General features: G+C 41.4%; 1 protein-coding gene across 1 annotated transcript in view; it reads right to left on the reverse strand.

The window, feature by feature from the left end:
* The window catches only part of LOC108531338 (fibrillin-2), a gene marked incomplete at its 3' end in the record, with an annotated part of 148,944 nt that extends 128,424 nt beyond the window's left edge, over positions 1–20,520 (reverse strand). Inside the window, exons 1-10 of the mRNA XM_017874728.1 lie at positions 20,318–20,520; positions 20,100–20,206; positions 19,292–19,569; positions 18,969–19,155; positions 18,776–18,876; positions 18,563–18,693; positions 17,609–17,691; positions 11,903–12,001; positions 8,928–9,023; positions 169–264 (exon numbers count right to left, since the gene is read on the reverse strand). Coding sequence (XP_017730217.1) covers positions 169–264; positions 8,928–9,023; positions 11,903–12,001; positions 17,609–17,691; positions 18,563–18,693; positions 18,776–18,876; positions 18,969–19,155; positions 19,292–19,569; positions 20,100–20,206; positions 20,318–20,520 — 1,381 coding nt within the window. The remainder of the gene's footprint in view (positions 1–168; positions 265–8,927; positions 9,024–11,902; positions 12,002–17,608; positions 17,692–18,562; positions 18,694–18,775; positions 18,877–18,968; positions 19,156–19,291; positions 19,570–20,099; positions 20,207–20,317) is intronic.
* Positions 20,521–20,762: the final 242 nt, after the last annotated feature.

Consider the following 20,762-nt stretch of genomic DNA (forward strand, 5'->3'; position numbering starts at 1 on the left):
CCACTATTAGTTACGTCTCAAAATCTTACCATTCAACTTAGAGACATAATCAAAGAAGAGTAAAAATACGATTTCATTAGCAGAATCTTCATTGAATAACAAAACATTGCACATTTTTACAATAAAATAGACTTCTTCAGAAAGTGAGGTTCTCATTTGTCTTCTTACCTCTTTCACACTGTGGACCAGTGAATCCATAAACACAAGCACAGCGGTTGGGTCCGATACAGCGTCCACCATTCTGACACCCATTTTCACAGACAGCTGCATACAAAAACAGCAAGAAGCTCATTATATAGCCAGTCTCCAAGCACAATATAGTAGTGCAGTGATGCTGCCCATAAAGGATCTTATGTTAAATTACAGTAAATTACATTAAATTAAACTGTAACTTGTGTAAATTACACAGGTTAAAGTTCACATCTTAAATTTAAGTAAATATATTTAAGTATATTCAGACAAAAGCTTACACACATCATGTAAATCACACTGTTCAGCAAGTGTTTGGTAAAAGGTTTTTTTTTTTTTTTTTAATCAGAATCATATTCACTGGCTCTCATGCTCATTTAGTGAGAATGTAACTACTCAACCCTCAATTTCCATCTACTAACCCTATAATCTATATTTTCACCGGTAAGGAATGAATAAAATATGCGGAAATGAAGGAAGAAAGAGGCTGATCCAGGTAGCACAGGAAAGGAGCAGGAGGAGAAAATGTAGTAAGAAAAAATAAAAATGATATGGTAATAAAGGGAAAAAGCAAAATTCAGAGAAGAAAAGGAAGCAAAGGGGGAAAAAAGGTAAAGCTGGAAGGGCAAAACCAAGAAAAGGGGGGAAAATGCCATCAATGTTAGCTATAAAATGCCAAAAGAAGTAACCAATGTGTAGACTATGTGCAGGTCACAGAAGAAAAGAAAGGGGAAAAAAACTGTGTAAGCATAATATGTTCTTTCATATAAAATTAACTCACAATCCAAATGTTTTCAAAGTCATGCTGACAAACACGCAACACACACTCTCTTTTGCTCCTTTAGCCTTGTGACCTGGGAGATCAGGAGTTAGGGTTCCATGAGCCCAGAGGGAGCCAGTCAACTTGAACCATTCCCCTCTCCACACTGCACTGCTCTGCACTGCAGCTCGGCTCAGCCTAAAAGATCACACTCTCTAGAATCCTTGGAACCTTAGTATTCCCATGATCCATAATGAAGAGAGCTGAATTCAAGAATCACGTCTCCTCCAGGAGAAAATACTGATACTGAGAGTATGTCTCCCAATCTACCCACCCAATTGAAACATTTGTCCTCACAAATGAATTAGAGGATTATATTCTATGACCTGTATCCATAAATGGAGATGAAGGACACTGATTATTCAAATTAAAGGAAAGTGGGGGGCAAAGCACTTCAAGTGAGGTACATATCAAAAATGGGAAACTCAATAAGTATACTGATATCTAGTAGCACAGTAATGCTGCTATTTCCTTATCAGGTATGTTGAACCAGATAGACTGCCTATCATCTCCAGAATGCATGGAGTGATTTCTGTTCTGCTGATAATGGTCAGAAGACCAAAACGCACTTGGAAATAAAAGATGATCTTGACCTTAAAGAATCACTGTGCCAATGGCCTCAGAGGCATTTGTTGACAGTTACACTTCAATTAAAGGCATGATTCTGTGTGTCACTGCACGAGTACAGCTCCCTAGGAACCACATCTGCTTCTTCACCTGTCTCCAGCTGAGTCCTATATAGCACTTCCCACTCATCACTGCCTTGAAATATGGACAGACTTGAAATATAAGTAAATACGAAGCAGAAAAGAAAAGGAAAAAAGGCCACAAGGAGCATGAAAAAAATAAAGATGGATGGGAAGGTGGGAAAAAACAAAACCTATCAGAGCATTCTGTGCAGTAATTCCATAGAAACAATTGCCAGGATTTGAAGATTTCTACATGCACTCGTATGTTCATTGCAGCACTATTCACAATAGCAAAGACATGGAATCAACCCAAATGTCCATCAATGATACACTGGATAAAGAAAATGTGGCACATATACACCATGGAATACTACGCAGCCACAAAAAGGAACAAGATAATGTCCTTTGCAGGGACATGGATGGAGGTGAAAGCCATTATCCTCAGCAAACTAACACAGGAACAGAAAACCAAACATCGCATGTTCTCACTTATAAGTGGGAGCTGAACGATGAGAACACATGGACACTAGGAGAGGAACAACACACACTGGGGCCTGTCTGGGGAGGGCAGGGGGAGGGAGAACTTCAGGATAAATAGCTAATGCATGCAGGGCTTAATACCTAGGTGATGGGTTGACAGGTGCAACAAACTACCATGGCACACGTTTACCTATGCAACAAACCTGCATGTCCTGCACATATATCCCAGAAATTAAAATACAATTAAATTTTTTTAAAAGAAAGATTTAAAAAATCAATTGTTAAAAGCATACACTGCAAAATACTAAGTCCAAAGTAATACGATCAATTAAAATGTGTGGAATTTTCTTTAAATGCTATTGAGCTGTAGGAAATTTAAATTACAGTCATTTTCCCACATGTGTTCTCTCATCACTCATCAAGATGCCAGCCTTTGGGGAAGAGCCGTACACACTAATTGTAACACTCAGAACACAACCTCCGGTAAATGGAGGAAGGGCTTCTCCCAGGTTTTCCAAAGCAGAGTTTCCAATTCCCAGGTAGAACAAGGCTGGATGAACCTTGAGCTTCTCCTAGAAAGAGCTGGCCCATTACCAATTAAAGCTAATCTAATCTGTCTAGGTTAGATTATCAATGCCTCCCTTTTCACTAAAGATTTTTGGAGGTTTGCAAATTATAGTTTTGTTTATAAAAAATATTTATCTTAACTTGTAATATGGGTTTCTTGTTACTTTTAATGAATCAATAAATATTTTAAATTTCTCAATTTTAATTTCTAACATTATAAATATTGATGGAACTCATATAAACAAAAGACATTTGAGGACCTCAATAATTTTTAAAAATGTAAAGGGATCCTATGAACAAAAAGATCAAGGGCCACTGATATAACCATTTGCTTGTATTTCTGTCTCTCATGTGAGAGTGGGTTCCCTCAGGACAAGGACCAGATCTGTTTGCCTTTGAATCCCCGTCACCTACTGTGGCATCTGATAGACTGCACAAACTCAGCAAACTCTCGCACATCAACATTTCACAGCATTTTTTCAAGTACTTCGTGAGGCAGAATGGTGCAGTGAACAGATAATGAGCTCTGCTGTCCCCAGCACTTACTCACCACACCATCTCTCTGATTGTTAGCTTCCTGGTCTGCAAAAAGAGACTTAACAGTTCCTCCCCTACAGACGTTTGAGGACTAAATAAAAGAGCATATGAGACAAAGTGCATAGTGGCTGCACGCTGAAGGTATTCTACATTCTTAATTCCCTTCTCTTTTAACTACAGAACATTTGTACAAAAATGTTCTGTAAGACAAGATGTCTGCAGCAGCCAAAGTTTACATTAAAGAGCAAAAGAAGAGAAGCAGGAAATACAGATAAAAGTAGAAGAAAAAAACAAAAATAGTGAATTTCCTTTTTTCAAATAAATGATGATGAAAGGTATTTTACAAAATAACATTTTTTTGTAACAAAAAAGAATGGAAACAGCAACTTACATTTCAACTGGAGTCAGAAAAAAAAATTTGAAAATGCCTAAATTTCCACCACAGAAGGAACGCTGACCACTCAGGAAGAAAACTATGCTTACACCTAGCATGACAGTGGCGTGAAAGGCAAGAGAGCAAAAGATGTACTACAGATAGAAATATGAGCTGGTTTCTCAGCTGCCCTCCAAAATCTTTGAAGGGGAAAACACTATTTTCCTTGTGTGGGTTGGTTGCATACTGTAGAAGCTCAGATATTTAGAGAACATTTTTATTCAACAGGTATTTACTGAGCACTTACTTTGTGCTAGGTAACATGTCAAGTACACGTTTTTATTAGACTACTTTACAACTCAGCAGAGATGCAGACACTTGGGCGTAAGTAAAGTCTGAAATTATGATTGTAATTTCTACACAAATATGTTAGAAAAATAGCATTCTAAACCAAGTTAAAATGTTAACAAGAGGAAAGAAACAAAAGCCTATTGTCTGACATAGGAAGATATAAATCTTTACTATCGGTGCTGCCTCCTTCCTTTGTTTTCTAGGATACCACACTCAGTTTTCATTCCATCCTCATGTCCATTCTTTCTCACTCGTCTTTGCTGGCTTCTTTTCCTCTTCTCCATCTCACAATGTTGGACTGAACTGGGTCTCTGTTTTCAACTCTCTTCTTTAGCTACAAAAACTTCCTAATGATCTTTATCTAGGCCTATGATTAAAATATTATCTATATAATAATTCAGTCTATACGCTCCCAAATTTATATCTCCATGTCCAGCCTCTCTCGAAAGATCAGAGTTCATAGATCTTTGCACTTATAAGTCTGACAGATTTCTCAATATAATGAATCCAGAACAAAACTCTTGCCCTCAGCCCCATCACTCCTTACCCAACCCACTCCCTATACAATCTTTCCCATATCTGGAAATGACATCGCTAGTAATCCAGGAGTTGCACCAAAACTCTCTCCTTGTCACTTTTGATCTTTACTTTTTCTATGTTTTTAAATCCACCATGCTTGGTCCATCAGAGTATACCTCCAAAATACAAGCTCAATCCAACCACTTACCACATCTTCAATGACTACAGCTGCAGCATCGTTCACTAGCACCGCTGTGGTAGCCTCCTACATGGCCCTTTCCTTTTCTCTGTTATAATCCAGGCTCAACACAGCAGACAGGGTGATTTTTTTTTTTTATGTCAACCAGATCACAGAACACCACTGCTCAAAATGCTCCAATGTCTTCCTATAATATTTAAGCTCTAGTCCAAATTTTGTTCCTTGGCCTACAAGGCCTTACAACTCCCTCTCCAAACTCAATTCTTACCATTCTCCCTTTCCCCACTTTCCTCCAGGGACATGGATCTTACTGTTTCCAAAATACATGGAGTCTGTTCCCACTACAGGTCCTTTAAATTTACTTTTCCCTTGTCCAGAATAATTTTCCCATAGATTTAAAAGCACAGACTCGGTCTGTGTTTCAATGCCACCTTCTCAGAGACCCCGATGTAAAATAGCAGACAACTGCTAATCCTGACCCAGACTCTCTTCCCCCTTAGCCCGCTTTGTTCTTCTCCTAAAACTTCTCACTATCTAAATGTGGATTAGGTATTTACCTTTTTAGTATTAACTGTCATTTCTACCAGAATATGTGGCCAGGATATCATCTTACCTGTTCACAGTAGTGAATCAACATTGCTGAATGAAATGGATGAAATGGAAAAATGCTTTCTAAGAAGTGCTGTCTGTTTCCAGGAAAGCAGCTAAGCAGTCTAAATGTGTTATAATGTTCATTTTAGCAAGCATCCTATTTCCAAGACTTTTCTGGATTCATAAATTGAAAAATATTCCATCTGCTTCTTTGCTTTCAGTACTGTAACACTCTTTCCATATAAGACGACTTGGAAAACATCTTCCTTACACCATTCCTTGAGCTGATAATCTATTAGTTATCACATCTTTACCTCCTTTTCTTTTCTTTTTTTTTTTTTTTTTTTTTTGAGATGGAGTATCGCTCTGTCGCCCAGGCTGGAGTGCAGTGGCGCCATCTGGGCTCACTGTAAGCTCTGCTTCCCGGGTTGACGCCATTCTCCTGCCTCAGTCTCCCAAGTAGCTGGGACTACAGGCGTCCGCCACCATGCCCAGCTAATTTTTTGTTGTTGTTGTTATTTTTAGAAGAGATGGGGTTTCACCGACCTTTACCTTCTTAATTGCTGACAAATAAATTATGCTTGTTACACATTTTGCTTCCCCCATATGTTCTATTACCCCTGAGATAAATATCAGACAAGGAAGATGTCATCCCACAAGAAATCTAGAGAACAAATGTTCAGTATATGCTGATTTTCTACGTTGCCTTTCCTCTCACTGGAAAATGTGGTAACATAAATATGATCTGACACAGGGGTGGAAGAACATCAAAGCATTTTAGAAGAGTAAAGTCCTTTCCATCTCCTGCCTTCCCATTCCTGTGTGAAGAAGAAGAGACACACCCACTAGAGCGTGCTCTGTACAACCCTCATACATACGTACACACGTATGCCCAAGGCACGGAGAGCAGCTTAATTCAGACTGAAGACAACTAATTTCAGGATAGATTTGAGCAAATACTCTGAAAGATCAGTTGAGGTAAGGCAAGGCTCTTTCTGCTGTGATTCTAATTTTCATTTTTCCCTCTACAGAGCAAAAGGATGTGTTTCAACAAGGATAGATGTGTCTCTTCATTGGTTATGGAACTTTGCAAAACAGAGTTACAATCAGATCTCCTAACACTTTTCTAAGGCCTAAAAATATATATCAATCTATCTTTTTATGAATACTGTCTTTGTGATAGACTTCTGTCTTTCTTTTCTGGTTATAAATAGAAGACTGTTGTAAAAAATGTAGGAAACACCTGAATGTACAAAGAAAATATAGAAGTAGTATCATCCATGGAACAAGAAACTCTGCTGCATTTGTCTGTTCCACTGTTGTCCAGTTCTTTCTTGGTCTCCCCTGGCCAACCCTAGTCTACAGAAGTTAATACATTGGTCTCCTCCTATTCTTGCCTTCTATTCATCCTCCATTTCTCAAACTTCAGTCAATCTCCTCTTGTCATACTTGAGAACCACCCACACAAGGAATCTGCAAACTATGGCCCAAAGGCTGGATCTGGACCACTGCTTACTTTTGTACTTCCCATGAGCTAAGAGGAATTTTGACACTTTTAAGTAGTTGAAAAATCAAAGAAATAATAGTCACAAGTGAAAATTGTATGAAATTCAAATTCCAGCATCTATAAAGTATGCAATTTTGCTGAAACACACCCTAGCTCTTTCATTTACATATTATCTATGGTCACTTTTGCACTACAATGGCAGAGTTAAGTATTTGCAACGGAGAAAGCACGGTATCAAATATATACTCTCTGACCTTTACAAAAAAAGTTGGCCTACCCCTGACCTTAACAGAATATTTTTCTTTAAATGGATACTCCTATTTTACATAAAATTATTCTAAAGAAAACTTTATAGGACTTATAAATAGAAAGCTATAATCACCATAATCACCTTAACTAGAAGAAAACCTTGGAAATTACTGCAACAACCACGAGATACAACTTCACATTCATTAGCATGATTATTATTATTTAAAGAAAAAAAGAAAACAACAAGGGTTGGCAAGCATGTACAGTGGAGCCCTTGTGCACTGCTAGTGGGAATGGAAGACAGTGCAGCTTCTGTGGAAAACAGTATGGCAGCATTTCAAAAAATTAAAAATACAATTATCATGTAATCCAGCAATTCCGCTTCTGGGTATACACCCAAAAGAACTGAAAGCAAGGGCCCAAACATATATTTCAGCATTATTCACAATAGCCAAAAGGTGAAAGTAACTCAAATGTCCATCAAAAGATGACTGGATAAACAAAATGTCGTATATTCGTATAATGAAATAATATGAAATGACCCATGCTAAAACATGGATGAACCTTGAGGGCACTATGCTAAGTATAATAAACCAGTCACCAAAGGACAAATGCTTCATGCTTATGCTTCTATGAAATACCTGAAGTAGTCAAATTCATAGAGACAGAAAGTAAATGATGGTTGCCAGGGGCAGGGGAGAGGGAAATGGGGGTTATTGTTTAATGGGTACAGAGTTTCAGTTTTCCAAGACGAAAATAATTCTGGAGATGGATGGTGATGATGGTTACACGATGATGTGAATGGACTTAATGCCACTGAACTATACACTTAAAAGTGGTTAAAATTGTAAATGTTGTTAGGTATATTTTACCACAATCTAAAAAAATTTTTTATTGCAACAAAAATAAAATAATGTTAACTGAAAACAAGCTAGATATTCTTTTACACCTAAGACTTGGTTTTCCATGTATGAAAAGAGACCAGCAATCCTTAAAGAAGCCTTGAAGATGAGCACAGAACCTACAGTCTAAATCAGGTAAAATGCAAATAAAGTAAAAGGTACTTATTATTTGTGATTCAATTTCATAAATCACACTTCTTTAATGTCATATAAAGTGACATTACTTCAAAATATGTGAATTCCCCAAAATATCCCAGTTTAGAGAATACTACCCAAAATGTTCCCCAGTGATGTGTCACAATCCAGAAACTACAATCCTTACACTCTTGCTAAAAGGTTATTTCTTGATTCATACAGGGCATTCCCCAGTGAAGGGACCAGCTTTGCTGGGTTACAGCTCCCTGTTTCAGAATAACATCTGATTTTTAAAAATCATTTCATCACCCTGTATCTTAGTATTAAACATATTTGAACAAAGGATAATTCATCAGATTGGCTCTCCTGTGGTTAATTTTGAGAAGTTCTAAAAAATCATAGGTATAAAGAGAGAACTGGGGGGAAAGAAGAAGTAAAAAGGAAAGAGATACATCAGAGAAAACTTGCTCATTTTTTTTTTTTCAGGAAAGTATACATGTCTTATGGAGCCAGATAAAGGAAGACAAATAAATAACAGAAAATCTGTGAGATTGTCACATTTGCTAAAGCACTAGTTACCAGTTGTTGACTGGTTACTATTCAAGAACATCACTGCTCTAAAGCACAAAATTCTAAAAGAATTAGAAAAATTCTTACAGAATAAAAATTAGAAATTCAGTTTTAAGGTAAGGTTTACAACAAATAATTGTTTTTTCAAAAGATCACAGGATTTATGAGACCTTAAATTATAACTTAATAGGAAATATCCAGCAAATCAAATGATTTCTAATAAATAAAGTTGATTCTAATGTCCCTTACGTTGTCCACAATAAGTTCCAATATATCCTTTCTGGCACTGGCAGTGGTCATCTGTACAAGTCCCACCATTCATGCATCTCACGCTGCACTGCTGAACTGCAAAGAGCAATAACAAAAAAGTAAAAACATAAGTCACCAAAACTATAGTATATGTGAGAGGTTATAAAACTATAAACTCAATTATCCAATTCAATGACAATTATATCTTACAGAAGGAAATATTATGACCCAAACATATTTTTATTCATTATTTCTTTATAAGTGCACACATGGGCATATCTGTGATAACATGTTATTCAGGATGCATTTAAAACACTTTCAATGTTAAAAAAAAATAAACAGAAGGTGACTAGCAGCATAGTTTCTGGCAAGCAGGAGGTACTTTTGTCTCCATTCAGAATGCAGGAGCTGAGTGCCCATCATTCCAGCTCAGTGCAGTACTGTCATAATGGACTTGAAGGCTATCCTCACAGAGCTTGAAATTCCGACAGGGAGTTATGGAAAACACAGGTAAACAAATACCACAAAGTAATTATAGACTGTGATAAACTGTTTGAAGTAAACCGTTGTGAAGGAGACTAGCCTGGAGCCAAGAAGGAGCTTAGATACCAGCATCAGACAAGACCACTTAGAGGAGACATTTACACTGAGATATGAAGGATGAGAATGAGCCAGATATTAAAAGTACCAAGGAGGAACTTCAGAGAGAGAAGAACCAGCAAATCAAAAGACCTTAGGATGGTAAAAGGTTTCTTCTGAAGAACAGAGAGATTCCTGTGGTTAAAAAGAGGCAGACAGGGAAGAGATCTTAGAGACCCAGGCAGAGGCCGATCAGCTAACACAGGGCGTCCTCGGCCACCGAAGGGTTTTCATTATATCCCAAATGCAACAGGGAGTCACTGAAAGGATTTAAATCAGAGAGTGAAGTGATGTAATCTATATTTTTAAAAGATTACTCTAGCTGCTCTGCAGAGAATGGATTTGAAGAGGGCGAGAGTCTGGGAGAAGGATGAGGACAGCTTGCACCACATGGTAGCAGTGGAGATGGAAAGGAAAAGATAAATCTGAGATAATTATTTTCCCGTAAAGCCTACAGGACTTATTCAAAGAGTCGACATAGAGAAAGAGAAGCAGCAGTTACTTAAGCACCGGCTGGATGGCAGAGCCATTTGCCGAGGCAGGAGGAACTGTGGTTCAAGTAGCCTGTGGTCAGCAATAAATTCAGTTTCCTTTTAGACATGCTACTAAGTTTCAATTGCTTGCTATTTCTTGAGGGGAGATGTCAAACGGGAAGGAGAACATATGAGTGTGGAGGTCAGTGGTGGGATTTCCAGTGTAGATAAGTATTATGAATTATCAACATATTGGTAGTCATTGAAAACATATATGTCAATGAGTTCACCCAGGGAGGGCAGTACTCAGGAATACTAAACCTCGAATGAAAGACTGATGAAGATACAGAAAAAAGAATAAAAAGTAATGATCAAGAAAAGAAGCACGGAGGGCCACTGGAATTATAAAAGTCAAGGGTGTTTCAAAGAAAATGAAAACAGCATCTCAAAAGATAGTGATTAGTAGTGCCAAAAGCTTTAATAAGGTCCCACAGGATGATGATTGAGGGGGTTAGAAAAGTTCCTGATGAAATGGAAGGAACTCATTGCCCAAGGCCAAATGAATGCACAGATTCCATGCTAAATTATATACCACAAAGAGTGGCCCAGAGAATGTCCCAGCTCCCAGGTAGAGGAATTAAGAAACTGAATCTTAAAATTCCTCTAGGATTGGGTTTTTTGCCCAAGGCAAATATGAGAAAACTAAGGATAGGATAATGAATATATGGGCAACAGTATCTTGTAGGCAATCAGGCAAGAGAGAGAGGTTCAGGTTAAGTTGGGGATGAAATGTTCTGGTTAAAGTGGTCAAGAAATCATGATGAATTTGAATGATAGGTTTTAAAAAGCTAGGGAAATGGCAGATTCAAAGAAAGTGAAATTAAGAGAGTTTTCATCAGGAGTTTCATCAGAAGACAATGACACTTGTTGTATGAATCTTGAATCTTATTCCTGAGTCAGACATACTCTATATTACCTTCGTTAAGGGAAACTTTGAAGAAATACATATTAAAAATATAATGACTTCACACTAGTTTGAGGCAAGACTTTAAAAAGCCTTTAATTATTGAGCAATTAAATAAACAATCTTGCTTCTGCCTTGTTATAATGTTATCTTAAATACTAGGCTAAAAGATTAATCTTCAACCTTAAGGACCCAACAATTTCTAATTGGATCATGAATCACACAATCATAGTCCACAGTTATAATTACCTTACGTAGGTGTTGGCAGTTAATACATGTGAAGCAAAATAGGTCCATATGTGTAACGTATCTGGTAAGTACTCAATAAACATATGCTGCCTTTGAGTTCTCTTCTCCTTCCCCCTTAGATAGCCCACAAAACACCTGTTAAGCAAAGGCAACAAATATAGCCTAGTGTTTGAGACTACACATTTAGGCATCAGAATACCTGGATTCAAGTCTGTGTTTCCTTGGGCCAGTTAATTAAATTATGTGTGCTTTACTTTGCTACTCTGTAAAATGGGGTATTAACAGTATCTCATAACGTTGATGTAAGGATTAACTAAAATAATAACACTTAAAACCCCCCCGGCACAGAATAAAAACCTAGTTAGGTCATAGCTATTATTCACCAAGAGTTACTTCTTCACTGAATTCTTAAACTGTTTCTGCATAGACATACAGCTCCTGCACCAGAATTAAAGCATTTTTCTTATTGAAAACCATCACCCACTTAAGGCGACAATTAAGTCACTGAAGATTTTTACTCTAAAGATTAATACACACCTAGTATGTGAGGAAAATAATCACGGATTTATATCCTTTTTGAGAAGGACCTTTAGCATTTACTCCAAAGCTCAAGAAAAATGCAGTGAAAAGGCCCCAAGTAAGAAACATACTTGATTTTGATCCACAGGTTGGTGATATTTGCCCACTGGAACACGTACACATGTTAGGACGGGAACAAAATCCATCTCCACAACTATTTCTACAAATCGCTGTAGAAAGCACAATAGGAAAATGAATGAATAACTATGTAATAAACCATAGTTTACAAAACAAGAAAGCTGTATTGAAAAGTAAAAGTCTGAAAACTAAGATAAAATATATGATGTCAATGTCTAACTTCAGATACGTAATAAAATTACCCATTGTAGACTTGGGAGTAAGTCTCACAGGTATCCTTACGATAACATGTAAACAAATGAAGCTGGTTCAAATTGCATAAATCCTTTAAGGAATCTCCACACCGTTTTCCACAGTGGCTGAAAAAGTAGAACTACCATTTGATCCAGCAATCCCACTACTGGGTATCTACCCAGAGGAAAAGAAGTCATTATTCAGAAAAGATACTTGCACATGCATGTTTATAGCAGCACAATTCAAAATTGAAAAATCGTGGAACAAATGGATAAAGAAACTGTTACATATACACACACACACACACATATGTAACTGTGAAATATATAATATATATATAGTGGAATACTATGCAGCCATTAAAAAGGAATGAATTAACAGCATTTGTAGAGGCCTGGATGTGATTGGAGACTTATTATTCTAAGTGATGTAATTCAGGAATGGAAAAGCAAACATCGTATGTTCTCACTGATATGTGGGAGCTAAGCTATGAGGACACAAAGGCATAAGAATGATACAATGGACTTTGGGGACTTGGGGGAAAGAGTGGGAGGGGGTGAGGGATAAATGACTACAAATATGGTGCAGTGTACACTGCTCAGGTGATTGGTGCACCAAAATCTCACAAATCACCATTAAAGGACTTACTCATGCAACTAAATACCACCTGTACCCCAATAACTTATGGAAAAATATAAATAAAAATGAAGTCATATGTAAGTAAACGTTACAGAATGAAAACATGGTAGAATAAAATAAAGTACAGGCTTTTAAGTTTAAAATACGTGTGTGTGTGTGTGTGTGTGTGTGTGTGTGTGTATGTATTTACTGACTTTAAAAGGTCTAAAAGAACTTTCACCAAACAGTGCAATGGACCTCACTGCATGATGGGTTTATGTATGGATTATTGTTTTTATAATAAACATTTAAAGCTTTGCAATAAGGAAAAAATTTGCATAATCCTAAATCTTCAATTGTCTTATCGATACAGGTTGTCTCTTTCATTAAAGACTGAGAGTTTACAATGCAGAATTCACCCAGAGAGGACAGTCTTGATTCTAGGTAGTTGGGAGAGTTGCAGGAAAAGAGAAACCACAGCCCACTATGCAAAAGCCTTCACAGGAGACAGAGAACATGAAATTGGCTGAACCAGAGGCTCTGGTCCTAATGACTTGGCCAAGCCTCAAGCGTTCCATGCACATTCCTTCTGGGCTGGTATCTGACATACCCTGTGATCAATCTTTGGTCCCCTCAATAATTCCCTCTTTCCTTCCTACAGCCTTTCTCCTTCCATATTTTCTCCACAACCTAGCTTACTCCTGCTGCTCAGAAAAGCTTCTGTGGCATTTTTATGGTGGGGAGAGTCAAAGCCTCCTGCAGCTGACCTCCAATGAACAGAAAGGTATGAGGGTCATCACAGCAAAGAATGTTAGGCCCACTGACACAGTACATACCACAGATACTCCAAACTTGTAGGCAAGTAGCTTCGAATGGGAAGTCTCTCCCATATTTAGAGACAGTTCATTTAGGAGCTGAGAGATTTATCTCTATAACCATAACTGAATTCTCTCTTTCAGCACAAGGGCTGTGTACTTTAATGCTCATGCCATGACTGGATATATAAAGACAAGGAGAAAGTCTGGAAATGCCCTGAAACTGGCTGTAGCTAGGGAAAAGGTCCCACAACTTTCAAAGAGGTCTAGGACCCTCAACAATGTAAAGAGCATTTCCTGAAGAAGTAAACTAATTGTTTTTCTTCCCCAAGATGCCTTCTGACATCCATACACTACTACCAGCATTAGTACTTCTTATCAATGAAAATAGTGGGCTGAGTACGGTGGCTCATGTCTGTAATCCCAGCACCTTGGGAGCCCTAGGTAAATGGATCACTTGAGCCCGGAAGCTGGAGACCAGCCTGGGCAACATAGGCAGACCCCATCGCTACGAAATTCTTTTTAAAAAATTAGCCTTGCACATTGGCATGTGTCCATAGTTCCAGTTACTCAGGAGGCTGAGGTCGGAAGGTGGCTTGAGTCCGAGAGGTTAAGGCTGCAGTGAGCTGTGATCATGCCACTGCATTCCAGCCTGAGTGACAGCGAGATCCTGTCTCAAATTAATAAAAAGAAAAAGTGAATGTGTCAAATACTGTGATTTAAGATAAAAATCTTTTAGGTAAGAATATGTTTCCTGCCATGGAGTCAACTCTTACTTCTTAAAATATACTACAGTTTCTGATCACCAGTAACTTTCCAATGACAAATGTGCATTAAAACATTGTTTTATTTCAAATTTCTTTCCTCCCCTAGAAGGCCAATATTTAGTCTAGGCTTAAGAGAGGAGACTCAAAGTACCCCCACCTGGGTTCCAAACCAAATGAAGGTTTGAGGGGCTGCAGACTGAGCGTTCTCAGGCAATTATCCGTCAAGGATACAGGTATATACTTTGTATCTGGGAGCCAATAAGAAGCAAGAATGCTGAGGCCCTTTTGCCCCACACAGGCCTCAGACTATGGTACACTTACTGAGTATCTCTCCCTCCCACAATTACTTAAACTATGAGACCTAGAAATGCCAGAGGGAGAGGGAGACAGGACCTCGGGGCTGAGACTTCAGTGATGCTGTGAGAAGTCACATGGCCAGGTAAAGAATACATAGCACCCAAAAGGTCTGAAGTTGAGTTGTCACTCTGCCATTGATCCGCTGCGAGCTCCAGAAAAACCCACAGCCTTTCTGAGTCCAGTTTTTTCATTTGGTAGCATAACATAAGGGAGTTATATTGGAATGCTCTGACATTTCCTCAGGTCTCAAATGTTATTAATCCAGCCAACCTCATCCCACTGTTATTATATTGATCAAAATACTATTCATTGCATAATTTCACAATAAATAAATAAGCAAATTTTTTCATTGCTTCACATTCTAAGAAGATTTTTTTAAAAAAAGGTGAGAAAGTCAATTCCGCGCTTTTGGAAGTGAATATTTGCAAGTTTGGAAGTACTTCAGCAATTTTTCTAGGCTACAACTAAGAACAATACCAACAAAACATAGAGACTCAAATCAAAATGCATTAGGTTTCCAGAACTTGGAGAATTATAGTTTCTTTTCAATATCTTCTCCTTAAAAAGCCTGTCAAAGTCAAACATTAAAATCCTGTTGGCCATTTTTTAATGGTCAAAAAATGGTCAAAAAAGTTGACCATTTTTTATTTTTCTATATTAATAGAATGCTGAGGTACAAATGTATGAGAAAATTAATATTTGGCTTTGATTTTCTGTTTGTATTTTACTTATTTTCTTTTTTGTAAATTGTCTCAGATAACTTATTTTGCTAAATGGCGTGATACAGATAAGTTCAATAAATATAATAATTTAATTCATTATCATCAGGAAGGCCTGGAATTAAAATTCTTGATTTTGAGTTTATATTGGTTTATTTCATTTATTACCTCTACATATGATCATTTTAAATGTCAGACTAAATGAACTACTGAATTGAATGCAGGCTGCTAGCGTTAATTGAGACTCATGCAATAGAATATAAAGGTATTACATTCTTCCTGTTTTGTGCACTGTTTAATAATCTTAGGTACTAGAATTTTAGATGTGCTTATGAGAAGTATTTTGTAGACACTTCTTGATACAAGTGCTATAAATGTTTCTTGTAGATATAAAGATCATTTCAAAGTTTACTTTTTATAGATTTCTGATACATGCAAATTCCAATGTATCTCACAAGCATCCAAATATTTCAAGTATCGGAAAATGCGGATTACAACAGTCACTGTTACCCTAAGATTTTCAAAGCTGATCTTCTACCAATGATCAGTGGGCCATACATATATTTCTACTGCAAATATTCTGGAAGGCTGTGCTCTCTGGAATTCCCATTCCACACTGATCCAATAAAATCTGACTTTACAGATTTTCAACACGTACCATGAACCAAACCCTCCTCCTCGGCTGCTCTCCAACTCAATAATGGCAGTCACATTCATTACATTTAGTGAGTCAGACTTTCCGCAGTGCCTAAGTCACTCCCAGCTAGTATGGCAGGTGTGCGATGAGTGACGTTAGCTGTTTCAGGATTCTAAAAAACCGTGTAAGTTTTAAGCAGCCATGGTAATGCCCTACTGGCCTGAAAGAGTAAACGCACCCTCCATTAATGCCTCACATATGACTTCTGTGTTGGAAAGAAAAGAATGCAGAACTTTTTCTTTTAAAAAATAAAGCAAAGGCTTATTATAATCAGAAGATTTGTTTAAAATATTTATAAGTCACTTTAAATGATACAGTTGTTTCCTATTTTTGCCATTGGAGATAGTGGGATTTTAAGGTAGAAAAAATAAGAAGAAATTAGTCTTTATGACACTTGAGATTTCATCCCTTTTTAAAAAACTGCCCAGAAATTACATTAAGTATCTATCTCAAACCCACAAAACCAATAAATATAGAGTCAGAAATGCTACTACATCCTTATTATCCCTTGGTTAGTGCGGCTTGCCCTTTTTCTCTGTTCACAGTTGCATAATTATTTTTTCCCTGGAGAACATGGAGGTCAATCTAAAGTCAAGACTGGATCTAAATGAACGTGCTGTCTATGATACCTGGCTCTCCTCCCAATAAGACAAATGTGATTGTGCTACATAAACACACAGGAGAAGGCCAGTCACACTGCAAGTCACAAATTTACAGCTATGAGGCTAATAAATAATGAGCTCTCCAATTAGAAAGTGGAGAATTGGTTATACACTTTGGAAACAGAATAAAATAATCAAAACTTTTAAGGTCAGAGATACAGAATTTTTCAAGGTCTAAGATTCATACTTTGGAAATCTACTGCACACTATTGAGGTTTGGGGTCTGGAAACTCTAAATTCAAATGTCTTCCAAAAAGTAAAAAAAAAAAAAACAGTCAAGCCCCTCTGTAAGAGTTAAAAGTTTGTTAACTTAGGTCAACACTAAATCCGTGAGAATGCTCCTTTCCTATCTAGGTTATGTCGTTGTTGAGATAAAACCAGAAATAAGAAAGCGGTTTTATATAAATGCCTAAGAAACCTTGATCTTCCTAAGGCCTAAACCTCACTCGTAGTTAAAAGCTTGATAATTTGCATAACAACATGTGGTCTTATCTGGATTTTTTTACGGAAAAAGTGGTTTTGAGTTATCTCAATAATTGCTCCACTCCTCTTCCAATTTGTATTAATAAACATAGAAAGATAAAACTTTCAGTTATCTTTGAAACCTTTATCATTATTGCCCTTCAACAGAGTCTAGAAGTGAAGTCTCAACTGACTCAAACCGGTTGCGTCTTCCCCACTATTCAAATGGGGCCGCGTCCCGATTATCGGTGCAATGTGATCACTCGATTTTAAAGGCAATTGTGCGTCCAAATGGCTGAGTGCAAGAGGTCGGCTGGAGATAGGGCCGAGCTCGCTGCCCCAAGCTGCGATCCCTGCCAAGCACTCACGGACAATGCACTGGTTTCCTCCAGGGAGCGTCTTCCATCCAGGGCAGCAGTAGGAGTGGAATCTGGAGCCGCATACGTTGGGCCTGTGATGGACAAGCGCGGTCACACATAGATAGGGAGAGGGGTGCAGTAACATATAAACGGTCTTCTTAAGCAATGCCCCGAGCGAGTAGATTTCAGGACAAAAAAACAAATCAAAATTACACTTCAAATTCTTGGGGATTGGGAGGCAGACGTGGAAGCAAAAGAGCTAGATGCTGGAATGCAGGAGGGTCAGAAACGCCTAAACACTGCCTTTCATCTGTCGTCCCTTGCCTGCCTTTTTAAAGGGCGAAAAGAGACATGGAAACATAAAATTTGCTACTATTCTAGCTTCCAGATGCAGAGAACAAAGGGACCATTGCGTTCCAAAGAATCCTTGCCCTCCTTTCCGAATCCATTCCTTCTTGATCAACTGTTACTTTGGCCCCGACGTGTCAAGGAAAGCGCGTCGCAAGGTGGAGCGCTCGGGTTGGCGATTAGAAGGTGAGCTGTGAACCCTGCACACGTCCTCAAACAAAAGGCTCACGAGCTGCGCCCCCGACGGAGGAGAGCAAGCAGGCTCCTCCGGCCCCTGCAGCAGGCGGACCCAGGCCCGCCTTCCGCCCCACATTCAGAACCTGTTCCCGCACCGCGGGCTCTGCGCACGCTCTGCGTTCCGCATCCCCAGGCCCCCTAACCATCCGCCGCCCGACCCCCGGAGAGAGGGCTTTCCGCCCGCTGCGCTACGGGTTTGGGAAGGAAAAGGGGACGCGCTCCTGGGGTCTTTGGCTCCTGGATGTCCTGGCGAAGGGGGCTGCAGCTCTAGGCTCCAGCAAAAGGGTCAGGGACCGAGTGGGCCGGAAAGCCGCCAAACTGAGGATTCCCCCCTCCCCCAAGTCGGAGCCTTAGGTGCGGGGCCGCTTGCCCACTTACCCTCTGAGCACGTCCTGCTGTCCGCGCCGGCGGACGCGACTGGCCACTGCGGCACCCTCCTCGCGATACTCGGGAGCCAGAAACCCGCCTTCAGAGCCTGTTGTAGCGGACCGGACCTGTTGCGGCGGCGGCTGGGGCCGGGGCGGCTTGGGCGGAGGAGGCTGAGGCTGGCCGGCCGTGCCCTGCGCCCAGAGCGCCACACAGCCCAGCCACAGGAAGTAGGGCTGGAGACACAGCCGCCGTCTTCTCCCCATCGCCGGCGCTTAAAGCGCGCGGCCCTAGACCCGCGGAGAGGGAGTGATCAAAGACAAAATCTGCGATGCTCAGAAAAAAGTCAAGGTCTAATAAGCCCTTCGTCGGCTCCGGGGACTCCCTCGGGCTCGGGGTGCCTGCTCTAGCTGGAGACCCCGACAGAGCACCGGCCCCCTGGCTGCCCGCGAAGCCAGACGCGGGGCGCCGGGTCTAGCGCAGTGGGCGGCGAGGCGCGGCGGAGGTGCAGCCCGCAGCCCTGAGCGGTACACGTTGCATAACCGGCCTAAAGCCCCGAGCGACTCCAGGACCGCCAGCGGGCGGGGGAGGAAATTACAAAAGCCCTGGCGTAAAATTTAAAAAAATGTGAACCTCAAAAGAAAAAAGGGCCTGCACGCAGAGCTCGGCGGATTCCCGTGCGCTCCGGGCACGGATCTTGGAAAGCTGCAAAAGTCACCAGAAAGAAACAGGCAAGCAAACAAAAGTGGTCCCCAAAAGAAGAGGAGGGTTCCCTCTGGGCTCGTTCGGAGTCCCACAGGGCAACGAAGCGCGGGCAGCGGCTGCGGAGCCGGGCGGAGGTGCGCGGGGCCGGGGCGTGCGGCCAGCAAGAGAGAGGGCGGGACGCTGGACGCTGGAGAAGATGCGGCGGTGGAGGGCGCGGCGCGGGGGTTTTAGAGGCCCGGCGGGTCGCTGGGCGGGCCGGCGGGCGGTGGCTGTCAGTGGGGGCGCGGCCGTCCACACGTGGGGCTCAACCCGGACTGAGAGGCCGGCGCAGAGTGGGCGGGGACAGAATAAGGGAGAGATCAGGGGCCGAGGAACGAGGGGAGCGAGGGTTGGGTGAGGGGAAGAGGAAGGAACGGGGGGAGGGCGAAGGGAGGGGAGAAGACGGAGATTGGGGAGAAGGGGGGCGAGCCCGAGAGGAAGGCCAGGTTGGAAGAGGGACTTGGGAAGAGGGATTGGCGAGCCCGGGTGCGAGAGGAAATGAGCGGGGGATGGGGCCGAGGTTAGGGCAAAGAGAGAAGTGGGAAAGGGGAGGGAGGGCCAAGGTCTGGGCGCCGAGAGGAGGGGCCCGGGGGGCCGGCTGGAGGGGGCGAGGCGCTAGGCGGCTTTGCTTCCCGTCCCCGTCAATTGGCCGCTAGCTCTGTTTTGACTGCCTGTACAAAGCGAGCAGACGGCGGGGGATGGGGCGATTAGGGACCGGATTTGGGAAAGGAGGCAGCCCCTTCCCCTCCCCCTCCCCCTCCGCCTAGCCCGGCCGCGGACCAGGGACTAGGGTCCCTAAGCGCACCAGGCTTGACTGGCCCGCAGCTGAGCTGACCCGCAGCTGAACTTCCCCGCCGGACAGAGGCCGCCAGGTTGAGGATGAGAACGGGTCTTTCTGTAGGGTCCCGGACCCTGACCCGGGATAGGGGGATTCGCAGTCAGCCAGGAATAGAGGCTCACTGGGCTGTTGGTTGCAGCCTCAATCCAAGAAGGACGGACCCTCCCCATCGCCCTCCCACCCACACCGCCCCACCGGGAGCGGCGTCAGTCTGAGAGACCAAATTAAGGGCTGGGCGTTTCCAGATTGAAATGCGCCCTCCGCCACCAAGAGGGAGCTCACGCGGCCGCGGGGGACCGAGGCAGCCAGCCGGCGCCGCGGTCCTGGGGAGTTCGTACTGGGGTGTGCTCTGGTGTGAGACCTGGCAGGACCGTGCCTGGGCTTGCATGCAGGGAGGGGTTAGAGACCCTGAAATGTACTAGCGGGCAGGGTGATGACAAGGCGGGTAAATGAGGCTTGGGGCATACCCTTGGTTCCTGGCTTGGACCCCTTCCGATTAATGATTGAATCCTAGCAATTGGTGCAACCCTCTGTACCTCTTAGAGTGCCTCTGCACCGGCCTGCCCTGGGGTTTTCCTTTGTGGCCCTCCTTTCATGAAATCTCTGTGAAGCCCTGGTCATTTCTCATTC

Source organism: Rhinopithecus bieti, unplaced genomic scaffold (assembly GCF_001698545.2).
Source record: "Rhinopithecus bieti isolate Rb0 unplaced genomic scaffold, ASM169854v2 scaffold_8035, whole genome shotgun sequence".
Taxonomy (NCBI): Eukaryota; Metazoa; Chordata; class Mammalia; order Primates; family Cercopithecidae; genus Rhinopithecus; species Rhinopithecus bieti.